General features: G+C 45.1%; 1 protein-coding gene across 1 annotated transcript in view; it reads left to right on the forward strand.

The window, feature by feature from the left end:
- Positions 1-15757, forward strand: part of LOC120927707 (vomeronasal type-2 receptor 26-like) — a 66539-nt gene extending 50782 nt beyond the window's left edge. Inside the window, exons 4-6 of the mRNA XM_040338584.1 lie at positions 7703-7939; positions 9624-9747; positions 14795-15757. Coding sequence (XP_040194518.1) covers positions 7703-7939; positions 9624-9747; positions 14795-15735 — 1302 coding nt within the window. The 3' untranslated portion in view covers positions 15736-15757. The remainder of the gene's footprint in view (positions 1-7702; positions 7940-9623; positions 9748-14794) is intronic.
- The last annotated feature ends 759 nt before the right edge of the window (positions 15758-16516 follow it).

The following is a 16516-nucleotide window of genomic DNA, read 5'->3' on the forward strand; positions in this document are numbered from 1 at the left end:
ATATAGCAGGGGTAACTTTACGCCGGAAAATGCCTTACGTAAACGGCGCATTTGTACAGCGACGGCCGGGCGTACGTTCGTGAATAGGCGTATCTAGCTGATTTACATATTCTAGGCGTAAATCAGCGTACACGCCCCTAGTGGCCAGCGTAAATATGCAGTTAAGATACGACGGCGCAGGAGACTTACGAAGGTCGTATCTTAGTCAAATCTATGCGTAACTGATTCTAAGAAACAGGCGCATAGATACGACGCCGCACACTCAGAGATACGACGGCGGGCCAGATTCAGGTAAGGAGCGCGTAACTCTGTGTGAGCATAGCGTATCCTATTTACGCTACGCCTCCGCAACTTTGACAGGCAAGTGCATTATTCACAAAGCACTTGCTCCGTAAGTTGCGGCGGTGTAGCGTAAATTGGCCGGCGTAAGCCCGCCTAATTCAAATGTGGAAGATGTGGGCGTGTTTTATGTAAAATCATCGTGACCCCACGTAAATGACGTTTTTTTTTACGAACGGCGCATGCGCCGTCCGTGAAAGTATCCCAGTGCGCATGCTCCAAATTAACCCGCAAAAAGCCAATGCTTTCGACGGGAACGTAAATTACGCCCAGCCCTATTCGTGAACGACTTACGCAAACGACGTAATCATTGGAAAATTCGATGCTGGCCCGACATCCATACTATATAGCAGGGGTAACATTACGCCGGAAAAAGCCTTATGTAAACGGCGTATCTGTATTGCGACGCCCGGCGTACATTCGTGAATAGGCGTATCTAGCTGATTTACATATTCTAGGCTTAAATAAGCATACACGCCCCTAGCGGCCAGCGTAAATATGCAGTTAAGATACGACAGCGTAGGAGACTTACGCCAGTCGTATCTTAGTCAAATCTATGTGTAACTAAGAATCAGGCGCATAGATACGACGCCGCACACTCAGAGATACGACGGTGTATCTGGAGATACGCCATCGTATCTCCTACCTGAATATGGCCCTTTAGCTAGTGTTCTTCTATTGTTCTATTTTTATTTTGTTTATGTTATTTTAAGTTATTTCCCTATCCACATTTATTTGCAGAGTACTTGCCATGCTCTTACCAACATTTTGCTCCCATTTGCAGCCCTCTAGCCCATTCCATTAGTGTTTTACAGACATTTTAGTACTGAAAAGTTCGGGTCCCCATTGACTTCAATGGGGTTCGGGGTCAAGTTCGGGTCATGTTGGGTCCCGAAGCCCGACTTTTTTCCGAAGTTCGGCCGAACCCGTCGAACCCAAACATCCAGGTGTCCGCTCAACTCTACTTATGATATGAAAAAAAAAGGGGGATGAAACCAGGAACAAAATCCGTGGTAGTACTGCACTGAGCAGCAATTGGAAGCAAAATTCCTTAAGGATCTGTGGGCCATTCCTGAGGTTTACTCAGGATAAGCAAATCACCATTACTATGGCAAGAGTTAGGCCACAATCTCAGTCTAAAAGGAAGTCAGTAGAATAAGGCGGTATGGAAAGTTCATCTTCTTGCTCATGGTGGAAAGGATTTTCTTGATCTTTTGGGAAGTTGTTTCTGTTACACTTGAGTTATGGGGCTCGTAGGTGATGGTCTTTTGGAAGAAGGTGCTCCTCTAGTAGTGGACATCGGTGGTAAATCCTGAGTGATCCATCCAAGTTGTAGTAGGAGTCATTCCCCATCATGGAAAGAGGAGAAACTGTATTTTTTTTTTGCGGTATGAGAAGTTTAAGCAAAGCGGGAAGGCCCATCTATAGGTGATCTCTTTGCCTGCCAGGACTTGGAGTAGCGCCTTCAGTGCCCGTTGCTTTTGTACCGTGTATGGGGACAGATCCACAAAAATTTGAATCTGGTGTCCCATGATTGTCCGTTTTTTCTGACGGAATGGTAGGGATTTAAAAATGAAAAAAGTGCGCTTACCAAAAAGTGACAAGAAAATAAAGCCGCTAACTCAAAAATGTTATACAAACATATAAATCATAAACAAAAGGTGGAGTAGCGCTAAAGACTGAAGGGCCTTCATATAACTACTAAATTGATGAGAAGGCTACATAAAAGTCCAATAAATATCAAAAAATGTGAACAAATTGATAATAAACAATTGGTTAATAGTCCAAACGTGTATCAAACTTGAGTGTAACACACTGCTGTAACAACGAAGGAAAAAAGTCTGGCTCCAAATGGTAAATGTAGCTTGTTGACCCTTACCAGAATGGAAGATCCTAACGGACCTAGTCAAGCTGAAATCCCTCGATGGTGTATGTTGAAATGGAGCTTGTCTGTTAAGACGATCCTTCCAGGGGTCACCAATCCGCCAATAAAGCAACCAGAGAAAAACTGATATGGTGTAAATCCGTGTGATAAATAAAGCATAAAGCGCATCCCCCAGTGACTGGCAACAGACAGTGTGAACAAAAGAAACCACCACCAGTACACACACTGACCCTTACCAGAACCTGTGATCCATCAGGATCAATCAAAGCAGAGGGGATGTAGACAATGTGCAGTAATGGAACGTCTCAGCCATTAATAAACGAATACACCAGCAGGTCCAAATATGTATGAGGAAGAAAAACTCACATAGCGTGATACCGTAGAGGTTTTTAATGCAAAAAAGCAGTACACTTACAGTTCAAATTCGAAGTGTCAGCGAGGATAAAAAAGCCGGCCGGCCGGCGTGTCAGAACGAAGGTCCTCAAATCGCGGTGACGTCAGCACGTCGCCTCCCAAATCGTGCTGACGTCACCGCGATTTGAGGACCTTCGTTCTGACACGCCGGCCGGCCGGCTTTTTTATCCTCGCTGACACTTCGAATTTGAACTGTAAGTGTACTGCTTTTTTTGCATTAAAAACCTCTACGGTATCACGCTATGTGAGTTTTTCTTCCTCATACATATTTGGACCTGCTGGTGTATTCGTTTATTAATGGCTGAGACGTTCCATTACTGCACATTGTCTACATCCCCTCTGCTTTGATTGATCCTGACGGATCACAGGTTCTGGTAAGGGTCAGTGTGTGTACTGGTGGTGGTTTCTTTTGTTCACACTGTCTGTTGCCAGTCACTGGGGGATGCACTTTATGCTTTATTTATCACACAGATTTACACCATATCAGTTTTTCTCTGGTTGCTTTATTGGCGGATTGGTGACCCCTGGAAGGATCGTCTTAACAGACAAGCTCCATTTCAACATACACCATCCAGGGATTTCAGCTTGACTAGGTCCGTTAGGATCTTCCATTCTGGTAAGGGTCAGCAAGCTACATTTACCATTTGGAGCCAGACTTTTTTCCTTCGTTGTTACAGCAGTGTGTTACACTCAAGTTTGATACACGTTTGGACTATTAAGCAATTGTTTATTATCAATTTGTTCTCATTTTTTGATATTTATTGGACTTTTATGTAGCCTTCTCATCAATTTAATGGTAGGGATTACATTTTTAATTAAGTCCTGAACTGCCAGGTGGGTGTCCTTAACGGATTCTGGGAGACCCCCAATTCGGAAATTGTAACATCTCTACCTATTCTCAAGGTCATCAATTTTGGAGGTGGCAGTCTCTAGTTGGTCTGGAGCTCCTGGATCCCTAGCAGTATTTTGATTTATTCTCAGAGGTGCTTGTTCTGATTTTTGCTCAATCACATAAATTCTGGTCCCTATCTGCTGCAGATCTGCATGTATGGAGGCTGTGATCTGTTCTCCAGTGTGAGATAGGCCTCTGGACAGGATTTGGGAGAAGGCGGCCATTATAGAGGAAAAATCTGTGGGGGAGAGAGATGGATCTCTGGCCTCTGTGTTCCATGGACAGCAGTTCCTGCTGTGGGGTGAGGGCTCCCCCTCCTAGTGTTCTCCCTAGGAGAGATTCAGTTGAGGCAGGTGAGGGGACCCCAGGTAGGGAGATACTCACTGCGGCATCAGATGTTTGGAAGGGCGGAAGGGCTTCATGATCCTAGTCAGCTATAGAGACAGTCAGGCAGGACAGGCCTCACGAGGAGACGGCCACCATCTTGGGATGGCCAGTCTGTGCTGCTGCCGAGTATAGGGTAGGAGTGAGGCTCCTTCGGGCAAAGCCTGAGGATATCGGGCTGATGAGAAGTGTGTCCCCGGATGGCAGGTGTGCGTGCCGGAACTAGTGCTCAGACGGCTGCTACGGTGATCATTAGACCAGAGTGGCGCGAAGCTCCCGGTCTATGCGGCCATCTTGGACGCTGCCGCGCATGCGCCTACATACAGTAAATTCCAATGAATAAACTGGTATTATCAGCAAAGGGTCCAACAAGAGTCCTAGTGGAATTGGGGCTTGTCAAAAGGAGAATAAAAGACAACAGCAAATATTAATTCGCTAGTGTCACATAAGTGGGTGTGCTCAGGGTACAGTGCTCTAAATCAATTAAAACTGATTCTATTTGAATGTTGGGAAAGAGTTATATTCTTTCTATTCTATTGTATTATTGTATTATTTTCTCTTCTATGTATAGTTTCTTCTATCATATATATATTTTTCTATTCTATTCTTTTCTTCTGTATTCAAATTTGAATTTCAGAAGATGCTTATATTCTTTTTATATTATTCTGTTCTGTTCTTTTATTTTCTATTGTGTTCTGTTTTACTATATTATATTCTATTATTTTCTGTTATATTATTTTCTATTCTATTTGTTTTCTCTTTTATTCCTTTGTTTTCTATTCTATTCTCATTTATTGTCTTTGAAATTAGAAATTAGAAAAATATTCAAAATTGATTCGAATTTTTTTTTTTTATTGTTTATCAAATTTTTATTTTTTATCATCGTTATTTCAGATTCATTTAAATTTGGTACTGATTTTGTAAAAATTGTAATGACATGGACATGCAATAAAGTCTGGCAGTTTACCTTCTCATCCATGTGTCCATTAGAGGCCTGATTCTCTTTCTGGCTGCCTTTTATCACCTCTCCTCCCTGTATGGCTCCACCCCAGGCCATCACAGGAACTGTATATTAACTAGTGCACTGCAGGTCTGCTTTGCTGTTCAACTTTGTTTGTTAGCTTGTGTTCCTGTTTGCCGTGTGCTACGTTAACCTTTCTGTGTACCGATTTTGGCTCGTCTCTGACTATTCCTGTTTGCCTGTTACCCTGACTTTTGGCCTGTCCCTTGTTTACCCTCGTCTGCCTGTTGCCCCGACCTTGGCTTACCCATCACTATCCCTTGTGTCCTGAGTGGCTGCTTCCCCTCTCTCCCTACGGAGCATGACCTGGTGGACTCCATGGGCCATGACCTGGGTTCAGTTGCAATGAAGGCCATCCTCACCACTAGAGGCTCTGGTGAACACCTGCTGGACCTTAGACTCTGCGCCCTGGGGAATCTTGGGCTCACGTTTCCTGTCCATCCGCAGCAGTCCGCTATTGGGTTCACTACCTTGCGGAGCACCCCTCTCTCCAACGGGGTGCATTTGTCACCTCGCCACAGGTGACCTGACATGTAAAAACAAAAATGTATCCAAATTTCAATTCGGAACGAAACAAACTGCACGTGTCTAGGGCATTCTGATATTTGCATATCTTGCAATCATTGCAGATCCAGGCCACTGCTTACATTGGGGACTGACGGCTCTTAAAAAGAGACCTGAGGCTGGGTGCTGTGATGTCTTCAGAAATCTATGTACAGCACCCTTCCAGTCCCTCACACCAGCCATGATCTGTCTACATTGCATAGGAAGGCACATAGACCCAGTGATGACATCAAAATAAGTCTAAAATAAGGTACCGTATATACTTGAGTATATAAGCCGACCCGAATCTAAGCCGAGACACCTAATTTTACCACAAAAAAATGTGAAAACTTATTGACTCAAGTATAAGCCTAGGGTGTCCATGTGCATGCCTCACTGTGCCTCACTTTGCCTCACTGTGTCCATGTGCATGCCTCACTGTGCCCATGCCTCACTGTGTCTATGCTTCACTGTGTCCATGCCCTCACTGTGTCCATGCCCTCACTGTGTCCATGCCTCACTGTGTCCATGTCCATGCCTCACTGTGTCCATGCCTCACTGTGTCCATGCCTCACTGTGTCCATGCCTCACTGTGTCCATACCTCACTGTGTCCATGCCTAACTGTGTCCATGCCTCACTGTGTCCATACCTCACTAGACCGACGTTTAACATGGGAGTCTATGGAAGGGGTGCCTGGCTTTGAAAAAGTAGGTGCTCCCCGGCCGTAGGTCCCCCAGACAACAAACTTTGCAAACTTGTAGAGGAGAAATTGGGCTACATGTGTGCCAAGTTCTGGGTCCAGGGGACCGGCCGGTACTGGGTCCCCAAAGTTACCGGAGAAATTACCGGTTAACATGGGAGTCTATGGAAGGGGTGCCCGGCTTTTAAGAAAATCGATGCTCCCCGGCCGTAGGTCCCCTGGACAACAAACTTTGCACACTTGTAGAGAATGAGTGTGGCCAGTACTGGGTCCCCAAAGTCTGGGAGATCAGGCGCAAAAAGGTGAATCGAGTATAATCCAAAGGGGGACATTTTCAGCACAAAGAAAGGTGCTGAAAAACTTGGCTTATACTCGAGTATATCCCCTTCCCGACCGCCGCATGTACATATACGTCGGCAGAATGGCACGTACAGGCACATTGGCGTACCTGTACATCCCTGCCTAGACGTGGGTCGGGGGTCCGACCGGGACCCCCCCTGCGACTTGCGGCGGTCGGGTCCCCTCGGGGAGCGATCCGGGACGACGGCGCGGCTATTTGTTTATAGCCGCTCCGTCGTGATCGCTCCCCGGAGCTGAAGAACGGGGAGAGCCGTGTGTAAACACGGCTTCCCCGTGCTTCACTATGGCGCTGCATCGATCGAGTGATCCCTTATATAGGGAGACTCGATCGATGACGTCATTCCTACAGCCACACCCCCCTACAGTTGTAAACACACACACAGTGTACACCAAATCCTACAGCGCCACCTGTGGTTAACTCCCAAACTGCAACTGTCATTTTCACAATAAAGAATGCAATTTAAATGCATTTTTTGCTGTGAAAATGACAAAAATCCCAAAAATGTGTCAAAATTGTCCGAAGTGTCCGCCATAATGTCGCAGTCACGAAAAAAATCGCGGATCGCCGCCATTAGTAGTAAAAAAAAAAAAAAATTAATAAAAATGCAATAAAACTATCCCCTATTTTGTAAACGCTATAAATTTTGCGCAAACCAATCGATAAACGCTTATTGCGATTTGTTTTACCAAAAATAGGTACAAGAATACGTATCGCCCTAAACTGAGGAAAAAAAAAATGTATATATGTTTTTGGGGGATATTTATTATAGCAAAAAGTAAAAAATATTGCATTTTTTTTCAAAATTGTCGCTCTATTTTTGTTTATAGCGCAAAAAATAAAAACCGCCGAGGTGATCAAATACCACCAAAAGAAAGCTCTATTTGTGGGGAAAAAAGGACGCCAATTTTGTTTGGGAGCCACGTCGCACGACCGCGCAATTGTCTGTTAAAGCGACGCAGTCCCAAACTGTAAAAACACCTTGGGTCTTTAGGCAGCAATATGGTCCGGGGCTTAAGTGGTTAAACAGTAAGTAATAGAAGCAGAAAGGATATTAAATAAATAAATAACATGTTGATAAAGTGGGATAGAGAAACAAGGGAAAACAAAATATAAACAGTTTGAACTTCAGCTCTAACTTGTTTGAGGTTTTTCTATCTCCCAGTTGCATAAATATGTGAAACAAATAAAAAATCCATTTAAGATCGCAGACAGAATGACCTTCTTTGATGACAATGGTGAATTTCCTTCCCAATACACAATAGCTAATTGGATGTGTGCTTTGGGTTCCAAACCACCAAAAAGCTATGTTGATGTTGGTTCGTACACACCATGGGCTAAAGAGGAAGACCAAATTTATATTGACCCCAACAAAATAATATGGAACAAAGGCAATAATAAGGTGAGGAGGAGCACATGTGGCTCTCTCTGTTCATGACATTGGCCACCCATTGTACAGTTTTCATGACAGATGTGTAACGATTATAGTCAAGCAATGACATTTTCTAGTGTTAAGCCTCGTATGCACGGTCGTGATTCTCGTAAGGAAAAAAATGCTGTTTTTCCTGACGAGATTCTTGGAAAGATTCTCTTGCCGGCCGAGTGTACACACACAGCATTCAAAAGAACCGCCGTTCTTCTGAATGGCACAAATGCTGTGACGTCATCGACTACGACGAGCATGCGCTCGTCACATTTGATCCTGTCACTGCCATCTTGCTTCACCCTACCCATGCCTTGGAAGCTACTGCGCATGCGTCAAAGTCATTTCAAGCATGCGCTGGTTTCCATGGAGGCAGGTAAGTATACAGACGCTCGGGAAACAGGTCGACAAGAATCCCAACGAGAAAATAGAGAGCAGGATCTCAATTTTTCTCATGGGGGTTCCTGGCAGTTTTTCCGACGAGAAACCATACACACACACACATGCTCCATAGAGCATCCATAAAGGGTGCACAGGCGCCACCCCCCCTGATCCATGCATCCGGCCCCCTGATCTACATATCAGGGCGCCAGACTATGGATTCCAATGGGGAGGAGTGTTTTTTTTAAGCACCTGATTAGAGCCAGAGGCTTCAAAAAAAGGGTGGGCTTGGGGCACAGAGCACTGCGCCCCGATAACACTGATGCCGCATACACACAACCGTTTTTATTGTCATGAAAAAAAACTACATTTTTCTCGACGTGATTCCTCTCAAGCCTGCCTTGCATACACACGATCGTGAAAGAAAATGCTTGAGCAAAGCGCGGTGATGTACAACACGTACGACGGAACTATAAAGGGGAAGTTCCATTCGAATGGCGCCACCCTTTGGGCTGATTATGCAAATTTCCCTTCTCATAACTTGCTTCTGAGCATGCAGGTTTTTTCCCCGTCGTTAAAGCCTACACACGACTGTTTTTCATGATGAAAAAAATTTTTCTTGTCGAGAAAAATGCATTGGAGCCCACACACAACCGTTTTTAACAACCAATTTAAAAAATTGATTTTTTTCTTGTCAGTTGTGTGCCGATAACAAATGAATTTTCACTATTTTTACGCTAAAGTTCCTCCCTGCCAATCAGGAGGAAGGTCGTGAGAGCTGTTTCCCGATTGGCCAAAGCATCAGGCGATCCTATTGGATGCCTAGCGCTTAGGAGGAACAGAGAGGAGACACATGGCAGAGCAAGCCGCGGGAGGAGAGAACACTGGAGCCGCTGCCCGCAACCCGGAAGAGGAGGAGAGGACACCACAGCCTGCCAGTCCTAGATCGGGTAGGTGCGTGACCGCCAGCATTCCAGAGGGGGGGTGGGGGGTTTGTCAGTGCTGTACCGCCGGCCTCCCAAGGAAGGGTGATTGTTTGCCACCCCCCAGATGAAAAACCCACCAGCCACCACTGTTTCCCAGTATGTTCAGCATCATGGCTTCTTAAGCAATTCATTATTTGTGAATCCTTTTCAGTTTCTTACCCAATTATCATGATCACTTTAAAGTGAAATGGAAGCAATGGATAAGGAGATGCAGTAACATTTTGCAACACAATCTTATTTATTCTTCAATGTTATTTCACACAAGTAGACTTCATCTTTTTTTTACTTGCTTTTAGAAGCTGGAATCTCGGTGTGCGGACACTTGTTTGCCGGGATCCAGAAAAAAGCAAGGATCGTCTATCCACTCTTGCTGCTATGAATGTGTCCCATGTTCAGAAGGACAGATATCTAGAACGACAGGTATACCTTATTTTTTATATAATGTTTTATTTATTAATGCTTTATAACTTTACATTGAAAATCACACATGTGAAAAAGCAAAAATTACTGTATATACTCAAGTATAAGCCAAGTTTTTCAGCACATTTTTTTGTGCTGAAAATGCCCCCCTCGGCTTATATTCGAGTCACCTTTTTGCGGCTGATCTCCCCGACTTTGGGCACCCGGTACTGGCCGGCCGTAGGTCCCCTGGACCCCATATAGCCCCACTCTTCCTCTACAAGTGTGCAAAGTTTGCTGTCTGGGGGGACCTATGGCCGAGGAGCACCGATTTTTCGAATCCGGGCACCCCTAATATATATTCCCATGTTAAACATAAGTCTAGTCATGGACACAGTGAGGCATGGTCACAGTGAGGCATGCACATTGACACAGTGAGGGAAAGTGAGGCACAGTGAGGCATGCAGATGGACACCCTAGGCTCATACTCAAGTAAATAAGTTTTCCCAGTTTTATGTGGTAAAATTAGGGGCCTCAGCTTATATTCGGTTTGGCTTATACTCAAGTATATATGGCATGTCATACTCTAGTGGTGCAGGAAATAACCATAATATGGGAGAATTTAATACTACTTGTAGCCTAATGCCGTGTACACACGATCGGAATTTCCGACAACAAAACCTTTTTTTTCTTTTTTTAGTCGGATGTTGGCTCAAACTTGTCTTGCATACACACATTCGCACAAATGTTGCTCTGAAATTCCGATGGTCAAGAACACGGTAACGTACAACACTACGACGAGCCGAGAAATATGAAGTTCAATGATTCCAAGAATGTGTCAAATTGATTCCGAGCATGCACAGTCGGAAATGGCTACACACGGTTGTAATTTCAGACAATAATTTTTGCCGTCCGTAAAATTGAGAACCAGCTCTCAATCATTTGTTGTCGGAAATTCCGACAGCAAATGTCCGATAGAGCATACACACATGGAGCATACCTGACCGTGTGTACGCGGCATAAAAGAGTTTTTGGACTATTGAGGGAAACCTTAATTTAATTAGAAATAGAATTCAAACTAACTACAGGCAGTCCACTGGGTTCTTATCAGATTAAGATCCTAGCACTGAGATTTAGAACTTTTAGTAAAGTCCATACCAGTGGTGACGGGAGACAGACAGGAAGGCATCAGTTTTTTTCCCCACCCCACCTCCCCCCATGGGAGATGGATGGGAAATTGGCGATCCCCCACACAGGATATGGATGGGAAGGCGGCAATCCCCCCCCCCCCCAATGGGAGACAGATAGGAAGGCAACGATCCCCCCTTTAAGGAAGAGGGAAGGAAAGGTGGTAATCAGAGGCCTCCTTACCTTAGGATGACAAGGATTCAGGGTAGGGCTGCTGTTCCTCTCCCTGAGGGTAGAGCCGGGACCACTGCTTCGTCTCCCGGCTGAACAGGAAGTGGGTCCTGAGACCCAATTGGCTGGGAGTCCTAAGACGGGCTGATCCTGATGGCCATCTCTGCACATCGGGGACAAGATAAGCCAAGGGCCTCCACGCTGCTGCTGGTGAACAGCACAAACCGCCCTAGCATTCCCATCCGGATTCCGGTATCGGTCAGGGAAACTCCAGTGGCAACAGGAATCGGATTGAATCCCACTGAAGAAATTGGAGGCCTCAATCTCTCGAACGCTACTGAGGTCACAGACATGTTGCACGATCCTCTCTCGTGGGTGGGCAATCACTCTGTCTTTTGGCACCAAACTCGCCCTACGTCACACGCAGGGGTGGGTAACTACCCCCGCGTTTAGTTATTTTCTGGGCACGTTGCAGGCACACGTCACTCCGCTGAACATAGTCCAACACCACGACAATTTCAGGCTTTCAATGGTGGAATAAATTGCTCAAATTCCGTTGCCAGAAGTAACAGCCAATCCCGGACTAGCCCCCACGTGTAGCACTACCCCGAAAGAGCTGCTGGTTTGTTTTGGGTGGCATGTTACCTCTGTATCTCCACCATCTAGGGTACTTGAGAGTTGTAGTAAAGGGAATGTCCACATGACAGGTGTCTTTATGTGCTTTTATTACCCAGCCGGGTAAAAATGATCAAACAGTGGAAAGGTGAAGGGATAGCAAATAGAAGAACGCAGACCAGGTGTAACTGCATACGGGGAAACAGTCCTGCTTCCAACAACACTTTACTTTGTCACTCCAGCCGGATTGGGTGTAGCACACCTGGACAGGCCTCTCTCACAAGCCTGGCAGCCAGAGTGTCACTCAAACTCGGGATCTCCTTCAGGTAGTTCTTTGCAAGTTAGCGACTGACAGGCAATCAACATCCAGCCTGTCAGATCCCAGGTAGTCCCTGATGAATGAACAGACCCCTCCTGGAACACCAGCCTCATGCTTGGTATCCTTTGGACAGGCTCCTCATCGTCCAGCCTCCTCCAATTGGACGGACAGCCCGGGACTCCTGCAAGTTGGAGACCCAGCAGATCAGTTGCTCCGGGCCAACGTGGTCCCAGAACCAGGAACACTGTTACCCACGCACACGTTGGCCAGGAGAGCCATATGCAGGGGTGTCGTGGAATGGCCACCCCAATGGTGGGTGCCACACGAGGAAGAAGAAGAAGACCTCAAGGCAATGGTGTCTGCCCCCTTTATACCCCCTCCTAGCATGCACAGCAGGGCGGCAGAGCACTTGACCCCACTTCTGCCACCTGCCGTCCGGAGGGTGACCTGAGTCCCTGGACGAAAGGTTAGCCCACAGTACAGCCAAGCTAGAGCAGAGACCCAAATTGAAACAATCAAACTAATTCAGAGCCAACTATTTCTCTGAATTCTCCCCCTACATTTAACATAGCACTGGCTCTGAAAGTAGCCCGGTGCTACATATGCTATTTCAAGGGCAAAAAGTGTAAGTGTTGTAAGTGTTGTAAGATGGCTAGACAGTAGTGTTGGCGAATGGTTCAGCCCATGCATAAGTTTGAGCCGAACATTTGCCAACATGGGGACATCCTCCCCATGTCGAGGTCTGGTATGGTCCACGTGCACACAACCCTTATAATTAAGGATTGGGTATAGCTTAGGGCTCTAGCCAGAAGGAAAGTGTGGTCCAGTCTGAAGACATGGAGACATTGGCAATCTATTCAAAAGTCAGCACTCTATGTTGTTCCATACCTGTTGGACTGAGAGGGTAGGGACAGCCAAGAGTGTCTGAGAGACTAAGAGATCTGAGGTAACTAGGAGAGAGTCCAGGTGACTGAATGAATCAGTAAGTCTCAGCCTAGGGTGTTAGAAGAACCCCTATCCAGAGCCCAGGATTGGGCTAGTACAGCAAGGTGAGTAAAGGCTAAGTGAAGCCCTGTACACACTATCGGTTTTCCCGAGAACCTGCACGGTAGCTTTTTTCCCCTACACACGGCCAGGTTTCCAGGCTGGAAAACTGCCATGTGAGCTTTGGCCAGGAATCCCAGCCGTGTGTATGCTCCATCGGCACTGTTTCCTCGCAGTGTTTACCATAGTGAATCTGGCGGGAAAAAAAGCTCTCATGGCAGTTTTCCTGGCAGGAAAATCAGTCGTGTGTATGAGGAACCCGTGGTCAGAGGGACCAATGTAAAGATGTACTACTACTGAAGGAGAGCCAAGTGTCTTGACATTTTTTTGTGGCTTGTTCTGTTGTGTAAAGCTGAACCTCTGCGTGGACAAGTTTATGGACTTTTTAATAAAAATAGGCTGCTTTGCCTTTAACCACTTCCCGTCCATGCTATAGCGGAATGCCGGCTACAGCACGGACCTACTTTGCCGGGAGTCCGTCAATAGACGTCCTCCCATTTGCACGCTCCCCGAGCGCCCCCTGCAGGCCACGCGCGGTGCTCGCTGTGATCACTGAGTCAATGAGACTCGGGTGATAACAGATCTGAGTAAGGGACTGATCCCGGCCCCTTACCACGTGATCAGCTGTCAACCAATGACAGCTGATCACGTGATGTCAACAGAAGCTTGGTAATGTTTTTTTTTCCTCCTTACACTGATAGCATGAAGAGAAAAAAAAGGCGATCACTGGGTTATGTGCAAGGGACATCGGTCCCGAAGAAGAACAGACACAGGCACCTCATCTGTGCCCACCAGTACCGCCTGCCAGTGCCCACTGCCAGTGCCCATCAATGCATAACAGTGCCACCTATCAATGCCCACGAGTGCCACCTATATATGCCCACCAGTGGTGCCAATCAGTGCCTCATCAGTGCCACCTAGCAGTGCTGCCTATCAAGGTCATCCACCAGTGCCGATCAGTGCCCATCACTGTGCCCATCACTGCCAGATATCAGTGCCACCTATCAGTGCCACTAATAAGTGCCCACCAGTGCCACCTATCAATGCCCTTCAGTGCCACCCATCAGTGCCACCTCTCAGTGCCCATCAGTGCCGCCTATCAGTGCCCACCAGTGCCGCCTATTAATGCCCATCAATGCAGCCTATCTGTGGCCATCAATGCAGCCTCATCAGCGGACATCAATGAAGGAAAAAAATTACCTGTTTGCAAAATTTTATAACAAAATATAAAACAGTTTTGTATTTTTTTTTTAAATCAATCTTTTTTATCAAAAAGTAATAACCACAGAGGTGATCAAAAACCACCAAAAGAAAGCTCTATTTGTGGGAAAAAATTGGTACAGTGTTATATAAACGCACAATTGTCGTTCAAAGAGTGACAGCGCTGAAAGCTGAAAATTGGTCTGGGCAGAAGGGGGGTTTAAGTGCCTAGTAAGCAAGTGGTTAAACCACAAGTTTGTACTGGTGTGGACTCACTTAAAAAATCTATCTATCTATGTATCTATCTATATATCTATCTATGTATCTATCTATGTATCTTAAATGATTGAATATCTTTAACATTTAAATATTATATACTGTATTTAGGAAATGTATGATTTATTATATATTTTTTTATATTATAAGTATAATTATATTTATATTTATTAACTCTTTTTTTAACTATCCCACAAAGCCTTGATGGAAATCCCATTGCTATCTGTGAGACAACACAACAAATGATTTTCTAAGAATCTCTGACCACCGATGTTCATTGTGTTTGTATTTTTCTTCCTGCAGACAGTGAAAACTGCATGAAATGTCCTGATGATGAATGGCCAAATGAGAAGAAGGATCAGTGTGTTCCAAGAGTGGTTGAATTCCTCTCCTACACTGATGATCCCATTGTTGGAGTATTTTCAGCTGTCTCCATCCTCTGTTGTCTTCTGACTGGTTTAATATTAAGGATATTTATACATTACCAGGACACCCCCATTGTTAAAGCCAATAACCGGGACCTGAGCTATCTTCTCCTGGTCTCCATCATGCTGAGCTTCCTCTGTGTCTTCTTGTTCCTCGGCCATCCAGTAGATGTGACCTGCATGCTGCGTGTCACCTCTTTTGGTGTCATCTTCTCAGTTGCCGTCTCTTCTCTACTTGCCAAAAGTATCATGGTGTGTATTGCTTTTAAAGCCACCAAACCTGGGAGTCATTGGAGGAAATGGATGGGAGCCAAACTGCCCAATTTTATCATTTGTGTCTTCTCATTGGTTCAAGTCATAATCTGTGTCACTTGGTTGTCTATTTCTCCCCCCTTCCAGGATCGGGACACTCACTCTTATGAGGGGAAGATGATCGTTCAGTGTAATGAGGGTTCAGTTATCGGCTTCTACTCTGTCTTGGGATATCTGGGTCTTCTGGCAGCTGTGAGTTTCATTATCGCCTTTTTAGCCAGGACATTACCGGACAGTTTTAATGAGGCCAAGTACATCACCTTCAGCATGCTGGTGTTCTGCAGTGTCTGGATTGCCATGATCCCGGCCTATCTGAGCACCAGAGGGAAATACATGGTGGCTGTGGAGGTTTTTGCTATAATAGCATCAAGTATTGGACTTCTTGGTTGTATATTTTTCCCAAAATGTTACATAATTCTGTTCAGACCTGACCTGAATACAAAAACATATATCCACTAATATGTAAGGAGCAACACTGGGTTACCAGTAGTTATAGCATTATCTCTATTATTGGCAATTTTAGTATTTTGCTAGTGTATTGAGAATGTTAAATTTTAACATTTAATACTTACCTCTTAAATGGATGGTGTGTTTAACTTTTGCTCTGGATACCACTGGTATCAGACAATTTTGGTTTGTTGGAAACCTTGTCCCCTGCTGGGTGTAGTGGTTCCTCCCACCAGCCGTTACATCACTACAGAACAATGTAGTCACTTAGTGAGGAGGAACCACAGTGACCAGAGTAGGACAAAGTATCCAAAACATCTTAAAGTGTCCGATACCAGAGACACCCATCACTCTTCCAGAGAGGGAAGATTTCACTCACCACCTTCCCGGAAGATAAATATTAAACATGTTCTTTTATAAGCTATATGTAATGTATTTGTAGTGCAGGGTCACTTTAAATATATTGTATATAGATGTATCCGGCTCTATTAATAAATACATATTGATGGTTTATTCAAAAAACATTTTTTAATATTAGTTAATGTTGATGAGATCATGTCCTCAGTAAATTCACATTTTTAGTGATAAGTTGACTTCATTTTAAAGGATATTTTCTTTATAGGACCTAATAAAAAATCCTCCTCCTTGTGTAAATTCCTTTGAAAACTTCTGCCACAAGGGAGTATTCATCTTCCCTATACAATGATGCAGAACCAACACTCCCACCCCACACCTCACCAGATCCTGATATGAAGACTTCCAAAGCTAAAAACAGATTCCAGGTGCTCATTGA

The sequence above is a fragment of the Rana temporaria genome, chromosome 1 (genome assembly GCF_905171775.1).
Source record: "Rana temporaria chromosome 1, aRanTem1.1, whole genome shotgun sequence".
Taxonomy (NCBI): domain Eukaryota; kingdom Metazoa; phylum Chordata; class Amphibia; order Anura; family Ranidae; genus Rana; species Rana temporaria.